General features: G+C 38.3%; 2 protein-coding genes across 20 annotated transcripts in view; one reads left to right on the forward strand and one right to left on the reverse strand.

The window, feature by feature from the left end:
- Window positions 1–216: 216 nt before the first annotated feature.
- Window positions 217–2,639, reverse strand: myct1b (myc target 1b). Its single transcript, XM_044167034.1, has 2 exons — window positions 2,475–2,639; window positions 217–1,357 (listed from the first exon to the last, which is right to left on the reverse strand). The coding sequence occupies exons 1-2, from the start codon at window positions 2,527–2,529 to the stop codon at window positions 855–857; spliced, it is 558 nt and encodes a 185-aa protein (XP_044022969.1). The 5' UTR covers window positions 2,530–2,639; the 3' UTR covers window positions 217–854.
- Window positions 2,640–5,218: 2,579 nt separating this feature from the next.
- The window catches only part of syne1b (spectrin repeat containing, nuclear envelope 1b), a 91,950-nt gene continuing 76,296 nt past the window's right edge, over window positions 5,219–20,872 (forward strand). For 10 of the 19 annotated variants that reach the window (XM_044165672.1, XM_044165681.1, XM_044165685.1 and 7 more), the window contains exons 1-5: window positions 13,624–14,093; window positions 15,215–15,276; window positions 18,302–18,397; window positions 20,399–20,482; window positions 20,844–20,864. In XM_044165672.1, coding sequence (XP_044021607.1) covers window positions 14,018–14,093; window positions 15,215–15,276; window positions 18,302–18,397; window positions 20,399–20,482; window positions 20,844–20,864 — 339 coding nt within the window. In that variant the 5' untranslated portion in view covers window positions 13,624–14,017. Of the gene's footprint in view, window positions 5,347–6,883; window positions 7,173–13,623; window positions 14,094–15,214; window positions 15,277–18,301; window positions 18,398–20,398; window positions 20,483–20,843; window positions 20,865–20,872 lie in introns of those variants that run through there. The other 9 variants (XM_044165673.1, XM_044165677.1, XM_044165690.1 and 6 more) reach the window with 3 other exon arrangements.

The raw sequence follows: 20,872 nt of genomic DNA on the forward strand, positions 1-20,872 counted from the left end.
GTTTCCTTCAAAATGGCACCCTCACACGGCGCACCCCATCTTTGTGAAGTAAATTGAAGTGACATTCTTGACAAAAGACCTCGATGTGATGAATGTGCTGGTAACCGACTGTCCTACCTTCCTGCCACACATAAGTAGCCTATGATGACACTGGATTCAACATTTTAAACAAAAAAACAGATTTCTGTATTTTTGCACAAAAGCACAAGCACTGGATTAAAATCATCATTAAATCTTTATTGTGATATTAGATAATATAACTATCTAGCACACACAGTGTTTCCCTCATCTTCAAATGATCAGAGTAAAATCTACCCTCAGACTCTCTTTACCACCAGTGTCTCTCAGCTGGTGGACTACATCCTTGGTCATGAGATGCTCTGCAATGGTAACAAACAACTACATTAAAACTGCAATGATTAGTCCATTCATCGATTAATCATTTGAGTAATTTTTCAAGAATTTGCTTATTGCATCTTCGCCGGCGTTAAGATTTGCTGCTTGTCTCTATTTCATATTGTAAATTGAATATTTTTGAGTTGTGGACAAAACAGGACATTTGAAGACGTCACCTGGGAAACTTTGATGGTATTTTTTGTTATTTTGTGACATTCTATAGAAAAAACAACTGTGAAAATTATCATTAGTTGCACCCCTAAGCTAATATAATACTGAGCTGAGACTTGATGGCTGTGGAAGCATCTTATTCAGTTAAAGACACACTGCTTTAGACTGAAAAGTGTCTGATTTCTCGATATGCATGTCCCTTATAAAGAGCAGAACACAGCCAGAAAGTCCTGTGAAGTCCAGAATGTTCTCCTTTTTCAGTTCTTGTTGTATTTATGTGGACAGATTCAAGTGCAAGTCTCTTCAAAGGCATGGATGACACTGTCATACGCAGGTGGGGGAGTCTGTGAGGGTAGAAATCCTTTAAGTCCGTTGTTGCCCAACCAGAACGAATGTCTCTTGTTTGGCATGAGGGACGCTGAATCCGATGAGTTTGAAGCTGCTGTGTCCTCAGGCATGGTGACCTGAGTGTCATCTCCCATCTCCAGGCCAGTCCTGCTTCTCTTGGGCAGTGGGCGAAAGGTGGAGGTCTCTACACCGGGCTTACTCCCCAGAGGGCCCACTGGCTCCAGAGAGGGCTGTCTGTAGACGTTCAGAAAAGTGCTTCTGTAAAGGCCTAGTTGGTTGCTCATGGGGTTTTCTTTTTGTGAAGTGCCAGATCTCTTTTTGGAGCGCCTGGTGATCCTGGCGGTGGCCTGGCGCCTGGATGCCCAGGTCAACAGAACGTAGACCAAAGCACCCAGCAGCAGGCCCACAAGCACTGATAAACAGAAGGCTAGAATCATATCACCTGGAAAGGAAGACATCAATGCAGAGTGTCAGAAAAGGGGAAATGAGGGATCAAAATAATGGTAGGAAATGTTTGGTAGAATGTGAGGCAGGATGCATTGTGTTGATCTAAAAATGGGGAAGATTATATCCCCAGATGGCTGTTTCAGCTGCATTTTAAGTTAGAAATAAAATCTTATTAGCATAGACAAGGAGCAGTTGCATCAACTGAATAAAGTACATCTCATATGTGCCAGATTTGTTTCAAGAAACAAATCTTATTGATCTTTATTGATTTGCTATTGCTGGACACTGCTATACTGGGCACGTTATATAAAATCTTACATAATACCTGAGTGTGGGTTCACTGTCTATGTAGCATCATTGTGTTGAAGCGCAACCTGACCATATCATTGCTGTGAGGCGTGAAAAAAATAACTCCACTTTTTACCATTTGATTGTCACGTTCTTCCTGAAATGATATCGTACGGTACTGTAAATAGATATTGACTACAAAAGTTTCCTGACTTCTCACAAAAAGTTGTTTGAGGCAAGTTTATATGCACCTTTCCACAACAAGGCAGTTAAAGTGTTTTATATAAGACATTAACAGGCATCAAGATAAGATATAGAAGCTAAACAAGACATATATAGATAGGCTTTTAAAAGAATACAATTAAATATATAATATAAAAAAATAAGCTAAATGGAATAAAACAGAAGAAACAGAGGGAGTGTTACATGTTACAGTGCAAAGACAGATATAAATAAATAGCCCCAAATTCGACTTAAAAGAAGGACGTGGCAAACAGGAAGGTTTTAAGCTGCGATTTAAAAGAAGGTATATTTTTTTATTTGAATTTAATATATTTTGGCCTAAACTTATTGAGTGCTTTATTCAGAGCTCATTTGTTGATTTTCCAAATGCAGAGACATCAGTCTGAAAATAAATTGTGTTTCAGTAGTCCTTAGAAAGCCAGTTTCGGAGATGAAACAGATTTCTATGTGAAAATACAATGTGTTGTATCAACTGAAGAACCATCACATCTGCCTTTTACAATACAACATGCTACTCTTACATAGTAGCTTTGGAAAATAGTCCCCAGATCTTCACAAGAAACAAATACAGATGCACTCACCAAGATTAAATGATTTTAGTATCTCCAAAAAGGGATGTGTTTCATTATGTGCCATAATTCCACCATAAGCTGGTGTTCGATTCCACACTGACTCCCAGCAGACAGAAGAACACTAAGCTTTTTCCAAGACAGGGTTTTTGCTTTTTTTTCCCTCCACAGTGTTTGGTATGGCGGAAACTTTGCTGTCATGCTTCCTTCCCTCTCTGGCTTTAAAATTAGCAAGTGCATTGCTTATCTGTGTGGGACATAACACTGGGAAACAGGGTTGTTTCCTTTTGCATCATTTCCTTAGGATCAATACTTTTCAACAATGGCTTTATTGGCTTAAGTAAAGACATGTTTCTTGTTTTCTCTTGCAACTACAAAACATATTTTTTAAGAAATGAAAACCATTAAAGATACAGCCTTACTTCTGACGTAAAAAGTCAATGTTTCCGAGTGTCTTGACAAGGTTCTGGATAAGCTAAACCATGAAAATCCACTAAAGAGTCTGCAGGCTATCAAGGTCTCAGTCTCTATGGGGATTTCCTTCAATTGTTGCACTGTTCCCACTTCACCTCTATCCTCAGAGTCTTCAGGTTAACATTACCACAAACCAGCCTTCTGCAGCTCAGCAGCTGATACAATATACAGCTATTCCCTTTCTATAAACTGACATGTTTCTACATTTTCATAAGATTGGAATAAAGCAGGTATAAGCACTTTTCTTGGATTGAACTTTTGACAAATTCCTCAAACAACAGGAATAGAATTCCTGTATTAAAGAAGAGGCCATAGAGAAAGTTTTATACATCACAAAGAAGTCCAGCAGGTGGCGCTGAAGTACTTACAATGAAGATTAATTTGGAAACTTTAAGCCATCATGTGTTTCCTCACCCCGCCAATTAATTATACAATCTTGACTGTGAAAAAAAACCCACCACCTGGCCTTCTACAGGCTTTTGGACAGGAACAGAGAACTAACTCCCTGCAGTCACCTGCCAACTTCAGGTCTGAAGTGAGTTGATGCTTCTGCTGCTCACAATTCATGCTTTTCCTCAAATATTATGAATTTCATGTTGCTAGTATTGAATGTGTCCAGTCAGTTTTCTCAGGACCAGTTGTAGCTGTATATCTTACCATTTCTTTATCTGCTGAACACAGAGGACCAGGGCCATGTAATGAAAGTAAATAAATAAGGGCTGCAACAAATATCACAATTTTAGACTACTGACTTTTTCTTCGAATCTTCATACTCAAGAGTTTGAAATCTTGAGAATAATAACTTCAAACCTTTTCCTCATCTTGTATTTATAACACTTAGTATTACAGGTGACTGACTGTCTCTTGCTATTGTCTTATTAGAAAGTGAGAAATCCCTGAATTTTTATTAAAAACTTACTAACACGTATAACTGCAGACTTGCTGGCTTACCAGAAGGTGATCGTGTGACCCTTTATTAATAACTTAACAAATTGCGGTCCAGATGCTCTGAAGCCCTTTCCCCCATGACGAAGCAAGTGTCATGCTGGAGGATTTTCCACAACCTAATGGCTTATACCTGATCAATAAAGCATTAGCAAATGATTTATTAACCATTAATAAAGCCATTAGTTACAGCCAGTAGTAGAATGTAACTAAGTACATTTACTCGAGTACTGTTTTTAAGTACAAATTTGAGGTATTTGTAATTTAATTTACTTGAGCATTTCCATTTTATGCAACTTTATATTTCTACTCCAGTACATCTCAGAGGCAAATGTTGTACTTGTTACTCCACTACATTTGTCTGACAGCTTTAGTTAGATTACAATTTTTCATATCCTTCCTGTCCAGTCAAAACCAGTATCTGTTTGATGAATCAAAGGATTAAGTGTTCCTTTATGGTTGAGAAAATTCTACTAATTCCTACTTCTTAAGATAAATAAACTACCCCACCCCCCATTGGATTATCTGGAAAATGCTTTGTCACAAAGCTGAAAACAAGGCTGTGTTTCTGAGCTCATGAAAAGTGACTTTTTCGAGATTCGTGCTTCTCACAGGACAGTGACGCTACAAACATGTGATGATCCTACAGAATATGATGCATTGCTGTAGATTAAACTACCCAACAGTATATAAAGTGGTTAAAATTAGCACAACCTTAAACATCTACAGCAGTAAAATGCAACATACACATTAACACAGCAGTAAGATTAATCCAAATAGAAGCATAATATATAATAGTAAAACACTGACAGGGATTGTTTTTCTGCAGAATGAGTAGGCTACTTTTACTTTTGATACTTGCTGATAATACTTACATACTTAAGTAAGGTTTTGAATGGAAGACTTTAGCTTGTAGTGGAGTATTTTGCTACTTCTACTGAATACTTCTTCCACCACTGGTTACAGATTATAAATCCTATTTAAAGGGTACCTTATTAGAAAGTGGCACCCTTTTTATGTGGTGCCAAGTCTCTTCTGTTACCATCCTGTAATGCTTTTATTTTAGGACATTACTGCACATAATATCACAAACCATTAACGTTACACACTGTGTGTAGCCTAAAGGTCACTATAAACTCACTGTGAAGTGCCACAAACAAATTTGGGAGAGAGAGAGAGAGAGAGAGATACCCGGAATTCCTATCTGTTCAGCCAGAGAATGAACCCCTTTGTCCCTAAAAAAATTAGGAGGACAGGAACTATGCCACACATTTCCGACCCCTCCTCCTCTAATTTATGCAGTTTGCAGCCAGCACCGTGCCGCATTGATACTTGTGGTTACAAACTTCACGGCGGCTGCTTCACTTCACGCCACCCTGTTTCAGTGTCACTGTTACCATTGGCAACAAGGAAACACACAGACACTTCCTCTGTAAAGTTATCATGCTCTGCAGTCCTGAAAGTGGTAAGATGTCATCTTAGATGCAATTTAGGATTTCATTGATAGTGTTATGTTTTGCTGTTGGTTGTTAGGGTCCTGTTTACATAAGCGTTGTGAACGTTGATGCTTTCAAGCTAGTTCTTCTTTGAGTTTTTGGTGTTTAAGTAACTTCCTCTCGTATTGAACTGGCGCTAATACTCCCTGCCTCCACACCATTCAAATAACTATACAGATACCCAACTTTCTAGTTAAGTGTTCAATGTCTTTATGATAATATAATATGTGCACAACAGGCATTTTAATGTAATTTGGAAGGAAACGTTTGTGCTTCGACACTTTTCTGAGCTAATTCAGACATTTTCTCAGTCTACAATTTTACTTCCCTTTTTGACTGTCCATAAAATGCTAATGTGTTTATAAGTTTGGGCTGTGAAGAAATACAGGTTAATTCTTTATTTTAACACATTTTTATATAGTTATTAATTTACTATTTTACTTGTAATGTCTGGTTGTTGTCCAGTTACTAGCCTGTTAGTCTTTGTGTTTATGTTTGCTTATCTTTGTGTAGATATATGTCTATATTTATATTTGTGTCTTCCTCTAAATTTCTTTTCTGTGCCTTGTCTGTGTCAACATGATTGGCCAATAAAGTTGACTGAGTCTGTAAAATGTATCTTACTGTCATGTAAGTAATGAATTGAATTGATTGACACCTTTATTTCTACAGGAAAAGTGATAATTTATAGTCTTAAATTGTGTTATTTGCCTGTTCTCTAGCACTTGTAGCCTTTGAAAGCATATTAGAATCAGACATTTGGACATTTGTCATAGACCCTTTTCGCAACAGACATTTTGTAACAGGAGGAAAAGCACAGGTGTTACTAATAACATTAACAATGGCTCTGTTTTTAAGTCATGACAGTGTGACTGTGTGACAGCATGCTCAATACCAGGACCCTGATCTTGAAGCAGCTGAATGGAATTCAGCCATTGTTAATTTTATTATTCACACCTGTGCTTTTCCTACTGTAACATGTCAAAATGTCTTCTGTGAAAAAGCCTCTTTTGTCACCATGTATATTTTTTTCCCAGGTAGCACATGGATTATTTCTTGTGATATCTTGTGACAAAACAAAAAGATGCACAACATTGTTTGGCATCCTAGATAGAGTAACTTTTATTTATACATGGGAAAAAGTATTGAGGGTAACAAGTAGTAGTTGCATAGTAAAACACAAAAAACACCAAAAGTAAAAACAACGAAAATCTAAATAAAAGCATAAAAATATAAATTAAAATAGTCACATGCACAAGGTGGTAATCTTTCAATAACTGAGGTAAACTGTGAGAAACTTTCAAAAGTACAAAGTAACTAAAAGTTCCCTACGGTGGTCTTAATATAGGCATTCAACATGAACATGTACTTATGAACAAGAAAAGAAGTTAAACAGTTTAGCTGGTCCCAAAACTAGGCCTGGAAAAAACAGTGTAGTAAATGTCAATTGCTTGACAATAGTTGTGGCCTCAATTGAAACCCTCTTAACATACTTCTCTTTTGCAGGCAATGAATGGAAGAAGTGCTCCTATTGGACAGTAACCCTGCTTGTCCCTGCATGAAACCTGAGATTCAATTGGACCTGGTCCTGCAGTGAGATTAGAAAGAGATAGAGAGGAGGAGAGAGAGGGAGGGGCAGAGGGGATGTCCCACTCAGGACAGTTGTGAAGGATCTTCTGCTCTCAGCATCAGTGATTCACCTTGTCATACAGCTGCGGTTGAGACGACATGGCCTCTCCAAGGCACTTCGGTCGGCCGTCTGTGGACATTGCTAATGTGATGCAAAAACTGCAGGGTAAGTGTCATTCTTCTTCCTCAGCTGGGTTACGGACAAAACATTCTCTCCTCCTGCACTGCTGCACAGTAATATTGTGCTGATTCAATGCCTGGGCTGCATGCCCATCTGAAGTTTGCCAGCTTTTGCAAGACAGGATGCTCACACACATACACATGCTTACACACACCTGCACAGACACACACAGACACACATACTTACTCACATATGAGGTTATAGGCATACAGTTAGAAAACTTATCGTTAAAATTAAACTACTTCCGTTATTGCTTACTGGGATTATGATAATGGAATATCCTTCCAGTTTAGAGTCTCTGTTGTCCCTGTGTACCTCATTTTTCTTGTCTCTCTGCATTCTGTGTTGCTGGTAAAGACTGAAAGAGTTATAAAATGCACAAAAATGTTTTTTAATAATAATACTAATAATAATGCTAAGGTACAGTTACATACATTGTGTAACTGGCCTGTTCTCAAGCACTTGTAACATTTGACAGCATAATAGAACCACACATTTGGGTAATTTGATTTAATATGCACATGGTCTCTTTTGTCACCAGGTTTATTTTTATTCAAGTCAGCACATAATCCTATTTGGAATAATAAGAAAATTAATGTTAATTCTTGTGATATCTTGTGACCGAACTACAAAAAGACATACTACATTGTTTGGCGGCCTAGATAGGGTAAGATGTTATTTAGAGGAACATGATTCATTTTATTCAGTGAATATTGTGAAACTTCTGAACTCAACACATGCATTAGAGCTCTCCTTTGATCAGTTTGTCTTCACATCTTTAAATCAGATTTTCTGTAGAGTTTAGTAAGCCAAATTTGTTGCATGCATTTTCACATCATGCCATTATTCAAGTAGCATTAAGTCATCTTGTTGCTAGTAAAAAGAACTTAATGTTTTTTGGACACATACAATGTCTTACAGGAATAGGCTAATATTTGCCCTTTTGTTTGATCACTTCTGAGAAAATGAGAAGTTTTTATCCAAGTCTTGGGTTAAAAGTTAGCTCCTTAATTTTATTCTTTCTTTTTGAGGCAGGCCAGGGATCATCAGGAACATTTAATCTGGTCTGAGTCTTGACATGGGATACTGAGTCGCAACAACTGTGGCTTCATGAATGCTCAGACAATGCATTGAACAAGACTAAAAACCTGACACCCGTTCTGCCCTTGGTAAGAGAATAGATCGATAGCAGGAGTCTCTTTTTGTTGGTGTCCCCCTTTTGTTACAAGGGCATTAGGCCACTACCATCACTACACAAGTGTGGTCGATTCTGGCATCTGCTTCAGCTCAGTTTAGATGTATTTCAGGATGTACAGTATACCAGGAAATTTTACACGTTATGGCTTGTTACCATAGCGACTGTTATGAAACATTTGTCTGTGGTTGTGCCAATGCTGCCCAGTTCCTGCTCTAGAGTCTTGGTTTCCTGTGCATTGCACAGCTATTTCCATTAATTTGCTATCAATATATATTCTAAGTACAGTGATGGTGAAATGCATCATGACAAAAAACACCTGCCATTTGGGTGTTAATTAGTTACACATTTTGACACCCTCATACTGGCGTACATAAGTATATAAGCTCGCTCACAGTGAATTTAAGCATGTCTCTCTAAGTAGATATTTTCTCTTGTTACTGTTAATATACATCACATCTGGAAGACATTATTGTGCCAGTGGTTTTAGGTGCTCTCTAGATGGCGAGCAGCAAGGTACTCTGGGCTTTTTTCACTGGAAATAAAATCACTTCCTGTCATTAAAGGTTTCCTGCAGAGTGGGTTTCTTCAGGCTCACTTTGACTTGAGCAACAGTCCGTCTGTGTGATGAATTATTGACACAAGCAAATCTGTAATCTGATTATCTTGCTAGTGTTGATTGTAGTAGTCTACATTGTGTATTAAAACAGATTTGTGAAGAAACCTCCTTAACTTTTGAAAAACCAATCTAAGGGAAAATACTTGTTTCAACTTGTTGCTGTCATCATGCTATAGTAGTATTTGTATGTTTGATTTCAGCGCCATAAGACCATAGTGTAGCAACACCTTGCAGCCTTAAATGCCCTCAGGGTACAATCGATGTCTGTTAGTTGTCTGGTGGATTGTGCATGACAAGCGTGTTGCTCTCATTATGCCTGGGCTCTTGTGGGTTTCTTGTGGGTTTCACTCTAGTTGAGACTGTGTGTCAAACAGGATATGAAGAAACGCAGCTGGTGAAGAATTTTCAATGACGTATCATAGTGTGATGAATCCCTTCCCTCGTCACATACTGACAGATATAAGCCTATTTTGATCAGGCGAGATTTAATTTAAAGAATAATAAAATGTATTGACATAGTGCACAAATAGGAAAGTTGAATAAAAATGAAAAGGTTTAGACCCCATTGTGACATCATATTTTGAGGGGGTAGTGTTACCATGAGCTGTACAGGAATATCCCACTGAAGGAGTCTAGACACTGGTGGTGGTGGTGAAGGGGTGAACAGCAACAGCTGAAGATCTGGATGGATGAGATGTGGAGCGGGACTTCTGATCACCGGAAGGACCAACTGGAAAGACTGGTTGTTATGAAAACTGGAGATGAATGGCGTGAACGAGTGTTGCATCGATCTGATACTGAAATGACAGCTGACAGCAGCAGAGAAAGGAACAATTTTAAACTTTGACATCAACGAGATGATTGGCTCACAGAGGTCGTGGCAGTATCTGATTGGTTTAACTGAAAGAGTGAACGCCCTCTGTCAAGTGATTGAGTTGGAAGTGGGAACAGACAGAGACAGAGAGTAAATAATAAATAGATTAGCATGAAGATAGTTAGTCTTCCTGATTGAATTTACGCTAAGCTTCATTAATCTTGATTTATTTTTTTCATGATTACTCTGATTTCCAGTAATTAAATATGAAATGTTAGGTATTTTTTAGCTTCTTTGCTTCCTGCGATCAGTAATGCAGTGACACAATACGAAAGGGAAAATCATTAGGGTTGCAACAAACAATTATTTTCATAATTAATTTATTTTTTGTTTAGTCTACAGAATGTCAAAAAATAGTGAAAAAAGCCCATCACAATTCTTTTGGGCCCAAGGTGATGTCTTCAGATGTTCTGTTTTGCCCGACCAACAGTCCAAAACCCAAAGATATTCAGTTTAAAACTATAGAAAAACTGAGCCACAGGGAATCCTCACATTTGAGAAATTGGAACCAGTGAATGTTTGGCATTTTTGCCAAGAATGACTGAAACGAAATCAATCATCAAAAAAGTTGCCTATTCATTTTCAGTCAATCAACTAATTGATTAATTGACTATTTGTTTCAGCTGTAAAAATATGATTTTTGGTAAAACACCTCCCTACTCTGCACATGCAGCCAGTAACACAAGATTGCAGCTTTGCTGTAAAAGGTCATAAGCTAAAACATTGATAACCACTGTAGTAGAGCACACCCATTGTTAGAAATCTGTGTTTACCAAGGGTGTGGAGTAGTTACATCACAGTTGGAGTAAAAGCAAGTAAAAGAAAGACAAGTGTGCATGTTGTCAGCTGTAAGAGATGCTTCTACTCTACTGTGTCAGTCACAGCTGCCAGGAACACACAGCCATCACACTGATATGATCTCATGAACAGAGAGACTAATTCCCACTCTATACTAATCCAAGCTGCCTCAGACTGTTTTGTAATACTTATTATTGCAGAAGAGAGTGTTTTAAAGCAAACCATGTCTTATGTTTTTGGGATACTGCTTTCATTTGTTATCTTTGCCATATTGTTTTGAAGACCAGGAAACCATTAGTTTAAATCCTCAGTGCCAAGCATCTCAGACTGGACAGCTACAGAATCATTTCTTGTCCTGTCTGATTGTTGTTGGCCCGTTGGAGCTAAAGTAGGGCTGCTCTTGACTAAATGGAACAACAACACAATAAGTGGGCTTTTACAGTGCTCCCAGGTGACCAACACAGGCCAATGAAGCCAAGCACCTACAGTGCAGTATTGCCAAAGGTATCATCTGTCCTAAGATCACCTTAAGTACTCCATTACTCTTGTGAATTGCAGATGCTTTAGTGGTTTGATGCTCTGCGTGGTGTTTGTTGCTGAGGCTATCCGCTTTTAATTGCCACTTAGCTACTAGTACTACATCAGGCTTAATTAAATCAGTTGACTAAGACAGAATGACTCAATGAGGGGAAGCTGTTTTACATAAGGATTTTATGCTTGTCAGAGTTAGTATATCCAGACCTGACCTACATACGTACATCTTATTACACACAAGTGAACTATCTAACTGAGTTCAGAACTCTGGACAGCTCTTTAATAGCTTATTGGATTTGATACTGAGCAGCTGGAATATCAGGAAAACTTTAAGTTATCATTAACAAGTTTGCTTTTTTATTTTATGCGTTCTTTTTGTTCCTCTTTATGTCCTATAAGGGTTTTTAGGGCTGAGAATTGAACCTCAATACTTTTGTGTCTGTAGAGTATCAAAAACTGTCCAAAAGTTGGCATTTAATGCATTGTCACATTCGTAATATTGTTTTTGAATCAGATAGTTGCCAGTTTGACCAAAAATTCTCCAGGTCCAACTTACTTGTTTCCAAAGATTTCAACCACTTCTCGTGGCCTTCCTCAGCGAATGGAGTTGCTCAGCCTTGGAAGCAAGAAAGTTGGACCCTGTCAAACTCCTTTTTTCAAAGGAAAAAGCGTAAACATTCAAGCTCAAAATTTTACCAATTAGACTATTTTATTTAGGCAGAGTGCAGCTGCTTGTGTTTAGACAACATTCAACATTTGAGAACTTTGGCTCATTTTCTTAAGTGAAAAAAATTGTTTTGTAGAGAAATAGGTTTATATATCTCAAAGTAAGTTTATAAAAAAAAAAACTAAAACGGATTGTTTCGGTATCAGGAGCAAAATACAGTTGTTGGCATTAGTCATGAAAAATTTCAGATGATATCTCGTCCTAGTTGCCTGTGGTGGAAACAAAAATACATGACTTCCTTTGCAGCAGAGGATTTTTCCTCTGTTGGACCTTTCTGGCATTGGGTGTTTAGAATAGCAGAAGTAAAAGATTTCATTATAAGGATATAGGTCAACTTACTATTCTAAACAGAGAAGCAAAACAAACTTTTTTATGTTAACCTCTTACCATCCACAGTTCTGCTTATGGGACATCAGCACTATTTTTAGGACTTTCATGGACGGTTACTATGAAAGTACTATGAAATGTTGCATGAATATGAACATGTAATATGTGTATTGATAAGTTAGACTCTTGTCTTTTTGGTTGTTTTGGTCATTTTCAAAAGGCATAAAAATAAAGCAGGTACAATTCACTGCGGAGTATACTACTGAAACCCTAAAAATATGTTGTCTCCAGGTGGGTGGATGTTTAAGGGTTAAAAAAATGCTTTACAAATATTTATATGGTTTAGTAACAGTTAATTACAAGGTTAATGTTTTTATTTTTTGTCCTTGTTGACATACCAGTTTGAGTACCTAACTTTTTTTTGTTATGGACTGAGCTAGTCATAAATGACTGTGAGCATTAATTGTAGTATTTCTAAAAGCTCATTGTTCTCAGTGCAGGCAGCTGTCAACATCATTTAAATGGTGCTACTTCTGACCTTTTGCTGTTTGGATGTAAAAAGGAAAAAAAACATTTTCACCCAAATAGCTTTTCTGGGCCAGTTCCACCAGCAGTCTATAGAGCAGTAATAATAGAATCACAAGCTCAGGACTATTTTTAGTATATCTGAAAAGCTTTTAGTATGCCGGTGGTCTTGAAAGAATAAAGGGATTTTTCTGCAGGAGATGATAAGCTATCAAGTACCATATGTATTCACTATTGTGTGTTATATTCAGAAGAGTGGTGTAGTAGTCCAACAGAAAAACAGACTGGTCAAAGCTGAAGTGGTTCTGCTATGTCTTACAGGACAAAAATGGATAATGCTTTAGAGCTTTTACATGATACTATGTGTGCAATGGGAATCCCGGGGTGGGTGTGTCAGCTATGTCGTTACAATAGCATTGACACTGAGAGAGAGCAGGTGGTAGATGTCATTCATCAGCCTCAGCATTAATTATTAAAGATTTGTTGCACCATGGTGAGCTTTGTGCGGCAGTCTTTTAATTTTGTTCTGGTCTATTTAATCAATGGGCCTACGGGGACTTTACAGCTAAAATTAAAAACTTTTTTTTTTTAAGACAAATTTTAAAGGAAAATTTTACATTTGTTTCATCATTGTCTTGGACATTGTAAATAGCTTTTTAAATGTGTCAGTCTCATAGAAGATTAGACAAATCTTATAGGCAAACACAGGCACACACACACACATAAATCAGGATAATGCAGCCAAGGCTGTGACATCACTGCCTCCCACATGCTGATTGGTGGAGCCATGCTTCTAGCTGATCTCTCTCCAGCCTCAGACGGTATGATGATACAGCGAGGCAGTGCAGTGGGGGCTGTGCACATCCACACAGTCATGGCTCCTCTGGATGGGAAAAACACAGGAAGATGGAAGGATGGGATTGTAAATGACCCTTTCTGTTAGAGTTTTCTCCTCTGCCATCTGTGTGTGTGTGCATGTGTGCATGTGTGTCTGCGTGTGAGAGTGTCAGGGAGGAGGGGATGTTTTCATCACAGCCTCCAGCAGCTTTTGCTTTCACCAGGGAAACCAGGCAGCCAGATCTGTTTTGCTTCCTGCTGGAAAGAAAGGGAAAAGGACAGCTGTGTGTTTTTGTGCCAGTTTTTCCACTGAGGATCTTATTTTCACACATACATATATGTACAGTGGAACTCATGAGAGGCAAAGGGAGAGAACCGGAGAGTGGGGTGTAGAATGGCTCATTATAAGGATGTATCTGTCAGAAAGACTTCTTTAAATCTGGTGACTGGATTTTTTCAGTATCTACGTGGTAAGTAGGGCAGCAGCAACCTTCATCTCTCATCTGTGTGCACATACGCAGCTAATCTGGGATATAACTGTGAAAATAACATATGTTAATGGTTTCTAGGTGAATCACTACTACATGAACTAGTTACAGTATAATCCTGCACAAACACAGCTGTACGTGTGCTGCATCTATGTGTGTGTATGTGTGCATCTGTATGTGTGTGCTATACTTCAGTGGGTATCCTCTGTGCATCAGTGATGAAGCATTTGCCTGTAGGTTAACATCATGTCTTTGCTCTCTGTATAGTGTTCGCATTGCTTCCTTAAACATGTGACCACTGTCTATATCTCTAAGGGTAGATGTTTAAAAATGGCTACTCTGTGCAGTGTACAGCACTAGCCTACCGGCATGCGTGACAGGGTGTTAGAAATCAGTCCTCGACACAACAACAGCACCACTTTGGCAAAGAAATCAGTTGTTTTGTTATACATGCTGCATAATGCATGAAGCGTTGTGGCTGAATATATTAATAGACCACAAAAGAGGCTGGGGGTGACCTAAACAATCACGCATATTATTACTCACAGAGGGGGCTTGCGAGATGTGTTAGCAGAAATTTCCTCTCCACGCATTCTCTAATCGCCTCGTATGACCTCTTTTTGAGAGCACTTCTCAGGAGCATCTATTATATTAGCACAGGCAAGCTTGTGTTATTCACATTGCACACATCTAACCATGGCAGAAGTCGTACTTCGTAACATGCTTGGTGAAGGGCTGCTGTTATACTACTCAATATCCCAGAAGCAGTGTAAAATGATGTAGTGTGAGGTTGGATGAAGTAGGATTCTGGCAGGGGGAGTCAGTCTGTAACTGACAAAAATTATAGTTAGGGATTAATATTTTATGCATTTTATGTTTCTGTGGTAGCTATTAACCCAACCATCCACATCCATATCTAGAATCAATTAACATCCACTTCTTTGCAAGACCAAATCTGTAATCTCCAATCATCAAGTCCTATTGCATGTATTCTCCCCATTTGGTTGTGCTCTACGAATATCACCAGCTTAGCTGATACATACCAGCTGGAGCATTTGGTGTGTATCATGTATTGACATGCCTTTTATACCTTTAATTTTCAGATGAGCAAGAGGCGGTGCAGAAGAGAACCTTCACAAAATGGATCAATTCTCATTTAGCAAAGGTAAGTGTGAGTTTCCATCCATGGCATCTGCTGCTTACACACTACATGGCTATCATAAATCATTTGACAGGGATAGGAGAGTGTGGGATTTTACAAACTCATCAGGCTCATGTAAACAACCAAATTGTCAAAGGAATTGCATCACAAGTAAGTTGGAAGCTGTGCTATGCTGACCTTTTTCATCAGAGAGAGACTTGTGATGTTTTATTGCTCGTCATTAGGGCTGCACAATTAATCGCAATATTATCGAAATAGCAATATGGCCAAGTGCAATATCCAAATTGCAGAAGCTGCAATTTTTTGATAAAGGTTAAATGTGTGACAAAACAGCATTATAATGAGATGTAAGAAAACATGTTTGTTTTGTACAGACCCCAACAAATGTCACATCATCATGATTTTAATAGTTTTTTCAGTGAAAATGAAAATTGTGATGCAAAAATTTTCATTCCCAGTAATTGTGAATCATATTGCAATCGTAATATCTGTCAAAATAATTGCTATGTGATTTTTTTACCATATCGTGCAGCCCTACTCATCATGATTACTTAGCTTATCTTTGGTCAGTGTTATTTCAGGCCTCTGATCCGTCACGCCTGTGGAAGGAACTGACTGCAAGACGAGCTTTGCCATGCAACAATAATGGCCCCTAATAACACTGCACAAGATAATTGGATTCATCCAGTTAACTGTAAATAATGACATCATTTACCTTGTTTCTGAAACATTTAAAATCAAACCCTGTTTAATGGAACAGGGTTTGATTATGAGGACAGTTTGCTGTATCTAATGAAGGAGAATGAACACACCCCTTGTTCAGTATACCTGTGGTTCTTCTGTTCTGTTTTCCTGAGAGGAGAACCATTGAAAAGGTCATGCTGCCTGTTGCTTTGCTGGAAAGACGACACAGACACGACACAGCTCAAAGACATTTTTGCAGTTCAGAACTGCACTGTGCAGTTTTGTTTTAAAGAAGCTCTCTAAGGGCATTTATACTTGGATGAGCTTACCAATAGTGGAACTGGTGTGTGGGGTATGTATTTGTTGTGTATTAGGTGTTTGTGTGTGTCCGCTGTGTATGAGTGTGTAGGTATGTGCGTGGGTGTTTTGTTATTCATGTGAGTGTGTGTATTTGTGGAAAGGATTGGCAGGAACAGTGATGAGGTGTGCAGATGGAGAGCAAGAGGGTGAGGACAGTTCCCTGCAGGCAGTCGTCTGCTTCTAAGGTTCATGCATGTAAACTACAAGGCACTGAGTGCACAACAATAACACATGCTTACATGCTGTATTACATCACACTGTGACCTTAAAATAACAAACTACATTAGATTATGCACCCTGAATTAAAGTAAACATTAGGACTATAAAATATCAGAAATGTACCATTTCCTGAAGAACTGTTCAGAATTCAGAATAAGTACTGAGTGATCTCTTTGTGACTGTAATTACTGATGACACAGCAAAGTGTTCAACAGACACCGCTACAGGGTTTAAGTCTGGAACCTGGCAAAGAGATTTAGTTTAGAGGGGTCTTTTGTTGAGCCTGATCTGCCCACATTAGTTTAAAGCTTGACTTCTAAAACTTTAGAAGAATCTCAGTTATGTGGTGGGCCAACGCAGAGAGGCTCTCTTGGTCTATTCTTCATTATTCATGCACTGTGCTCAAGCTTACTCACTGTGCATACCAATAGGACTAATGTACCAGAAGCCACAACATGAAAGAGAGCTCTCAAACTGTCATATTTACTCTGCGGACAACTGCTATATGAGCGAGATTGGCTTATTTAACAGGAAATGTGACAGTGATATGACTTTTCTTGTCAGTGCACAAAAGGTTTCTTGCAATCATTTGCAATAGTTTTGTGTGTGTGAATAAATAATGAGTACTGGCCTGAATGGAATCTTCTTTTTATGGGTGAATGTTTGTATTATCTAAGTTTGAACTTCCTTCAGTTCACACTTTACCTTCAGCCTTTCTGTCCATTTCCTCTGAAATTGTATTACCAAGCAACTTTCCAGTGATTTTCACAGTTTTTCCACTGTTAGGAGGTCTCATGTGACTCTGTTGCTCAGGGTATTCGTTTTCCAGGTTGGGAATGATTTCCAAATTACAGAAGCTTTTTTTGCGTGATTGTGAATATTAGCAGTTTGATTGGAAAATTGGTATAATTATTTTTTGTTTTAGTGATAGCTATAACTAATAGTTATAGATTCTTAGTCAAATAGTATATTTAATTGACAATTTTTAACACATAACTGAACTGTTCATTTATACAATACTAATGGACCTTTAGTTGCAGTGTTAATTAAACAGTGTTTTTGAACCAGTATTGTTTAAATACATCTCAAACAACTGAATAATAATATTTGAATAGAGATTGCGGCAGGAAGAAGAGAAGTGTACATGTACAGAATAACAGGACAGACGCTTGCCTCTTCACACTGCTTTGCCCCAAATAGGCAGCCAACTGCATCCTGTCATGGAATATGTTGAGTTGTGAAATGGCCTGTATATGGTGCCAAATAAAGAATTCCCATAGTGAGCTTTCCTTTTAATTAAAGCTTCACTCTGCCGAATAAATGCACATCTGTTTCATTTACTTGAGCAGTAATGCTTGTGTAACACCGTAGGTTATAACGCTGTCATTCATCTTGGAGATAGCACAGCTCTGTAAATGTGTGGATATGATATCAGGAGACAGTACCCAATTAGGGTTAAATGAGTACCATCGCCTCAGGACTGGGCACCAAGCCACTGCTGAGGAAAAGGCACAATCTTTTCAGCTGCAGGAGGCTCGGTGGTTGTTGCTAACAAGCCTGTTTCTCACAAACAGCACAGGGTTTCTCCTCATCCCTGCTAATGGTTTAGAATACCATCCTTTCACACTATAGAATTAACAATGCAACAAAACTGGTTCTATAAATGTATTGGTTCTCAAGACTGATTAATTTCTAATTACAACAGGTTTAATTTGTTGTAATGATTAGTTTCTGTGCTGTTAAAGCTGTGTTTTCTCTCTTCCAGTATAAACCACCACTAGAGGTTAACGACCTTTTTGAGGACATCAAAGATGGGGTGAAGCTCTTGGCTTTGTTGGAGGTGCTGTCTGGCCAAAGACTAGTAAGTAGTACTTAAGAATCGTTTTTTCACAGGATTTGAACATGAATTGCATGAAAATGTTGGGCCTGATTTATACCATAACTTTTATGCAAGGTGATTTACACTCTCTTGATTTTAAGTGTGGATTTACTAAAGGGGAAAGCCACCCTGTATGATATCCACTTGAAATAATGATTGATAATGTAAATCAAGGTATGCCTTTTCACCTTCACATTACAACAAGTCAACTTGTATGTGTTGATTCCATACGTTAGATAACTCCTCATGGCCATTTATTTCATGGTGTAAAACAAGAAATCTGCATACAAATTCACTTACATCACTTACATTAATTGTTGAGTCACAAGGATTTAAGACAAGGTTTAACAATTTGCACAATGCTGAACTGTGCTGTTGATTGGTCTTTAAAGCAATAAAATACTTCAAAGCCATTTCTCTACAGTTAAGCAGTAAAGATATTGCCTGATAGTTATCTCCTTAACTTGAGGAGATTATCAGCGATGACAGTGAATGCAACCAGTTAACTTCACATAATTCACAAAATAAATTATTCAGTCCTTGATGTTGAATGTTGATGTATATTTAGTCTATTGGAGGAAAATAGTTAACAGATGGTTGATTAAATACTGTTAACTCATAGAAATCCACTCAGTCAAATGCATAAAACAATAATCAGGATGCAACCAAAACCTAAATAAAGATTGTATATCCATTCTATATAAAGAAAACCCAAGTTTGGATAAAAGTGTTGTTGCTCACATTAAGCGTTGGGTCGCTGCACAGAAATTGCAGGACCCTAATTTAGATCTGAGCCTCCCCACTGTGAGAAACTTTTGTCCCATCTCTCTGTTTTTCCATCTCTCTCTCTCTCCATGACACACACACACACACACACACACACACACACACACACACACGTTTGTTTCACTATCCCCTTCGAGGACAGCCATTGACATAATGCTTTCCCTAGCCCCTTACCCTAATCTTAACCATCACAACTAAATGCCTAACCTTAACCCTAACCCTAACCTTAACCTAATTGTAACCTGTAGCCTAGAACCAAGTCTTAACCCTCAAAGAGCAGTCTCTACCCATGGGGACCTCAATTTATGTCCCCACGGTGACACAAGCCCCCATGGGTTAGTGTGCATTCAGGTTAAAGTCCCCACCGGGATATAAGAGCATGAAACACACACACACACACCTTTGTATACTTGTGAGGACCCTCAATGACATTAACCCTAACCTTAACCATTACAACTAAATGCTAAACCCCAACCCTTACCCTAACCCTAACCTTAACCTAATTCTAACCTTAATCCTAAAAACAAGTCTTAACATTCAAACAGGCCTTTGAAGTAGTGAGGACCTGCAAAATGTCCTAACAATGCAGAACTGTTTTCAGAATTGTAAACCCGATGGTTTAAAACTGAAATTGGTCCTCACAAAGATAGCAATACAAGCCCACACACACATATACACTGGCTCAGACTCTGATAGGGATTTAGTAATCAGATCTGTCTTGAAACAAAGTGCCATGTCATCTTTAAATCTTTAAAGAGTCAGTTGCATGTCATAGTGAACACTGCCTGATGCCTTCAGTTGCTTCTTTCAGGAGTGCACCCCTACTGGTTTATATCAGCCAAAAATCGAACATAGACAGATCTCATTAAAGCCGGTTCTATCTCATGTTTTAGAGCACAGGATTACACTTTTTCTCTTAAAGCAGCTTTGGCACTCACCAGTTAATTTATGTAAGACAAGCCCTGCTAATACTCCCAGGCCACTTTCACTATGTTACTGTGCAACTAATAGCAAACATGATGGTTTTTCAACCAAAGTCAGGGGTTGGTACAGTAAACAAAATAACTACCTGCAGTTAATTTCATACCATGTTTCAAATCAGCAAATGGTTGAATGAAGATATCCTCAGCTTTATTATGGCTGAATATGGCTTTCATAGCTAGCTTGATTTTCACTTTCTGTCCTCTCTGTCTTAAGCCCTGTGAGCAAGGCCGCCAACTGAAAAGGATCCACTGGGTTTCCAACATCGGCACTGCACTCAAATTCCTCGAAGGCAGGAAGGTAAGCATTCAGTCATAACATCAGTTTCACCTTTTAAATGTTTTGAAGTTATTTTCTTCTACAACTAAATATCATACTAGGAAAAAAAACAGTTGCATGTCTTAAAAGAAATCCAGGATTTGATTAAGTACTCATGAGAAAAAGCTGTTGATTAGATATTTGTTAGTGCACATAAGGTGTCTCTCTCTCTACAACATGCACTATGTTCAGAGAAGCAGCAGATAGAAACAGGACTTCTTGATTACATAAGCCATCTCTAAATCCCTTGGCTCTATGAAGCCTGTGTCCCACTTTCATCTGGGTTCCCTGAGGACTGAGACTTACATTGTTGTGATCTCTCTCCCATCATATGTGCCTTCAGTCTGTGTATCGAGGATCTCCGGTCAGTCA

The sequence above is a fragment of the Siniperca chuatsi genome, linkage group LG15 (genome assembly GCF_020085105.1).
Source record: "Siniperca chuatsi isolate FFG_IHB_CAS linkage group LG15, ASM2008510v1, whole genome shotgun sequence".
Taxonomy (NCBI): domain Eukaryota; kingdom Metazoa; phylum Chordata; class Actinopteri; order Centrarchiformes; family Sinipercidae; genus Siniperca; species Siniperca chuatsi.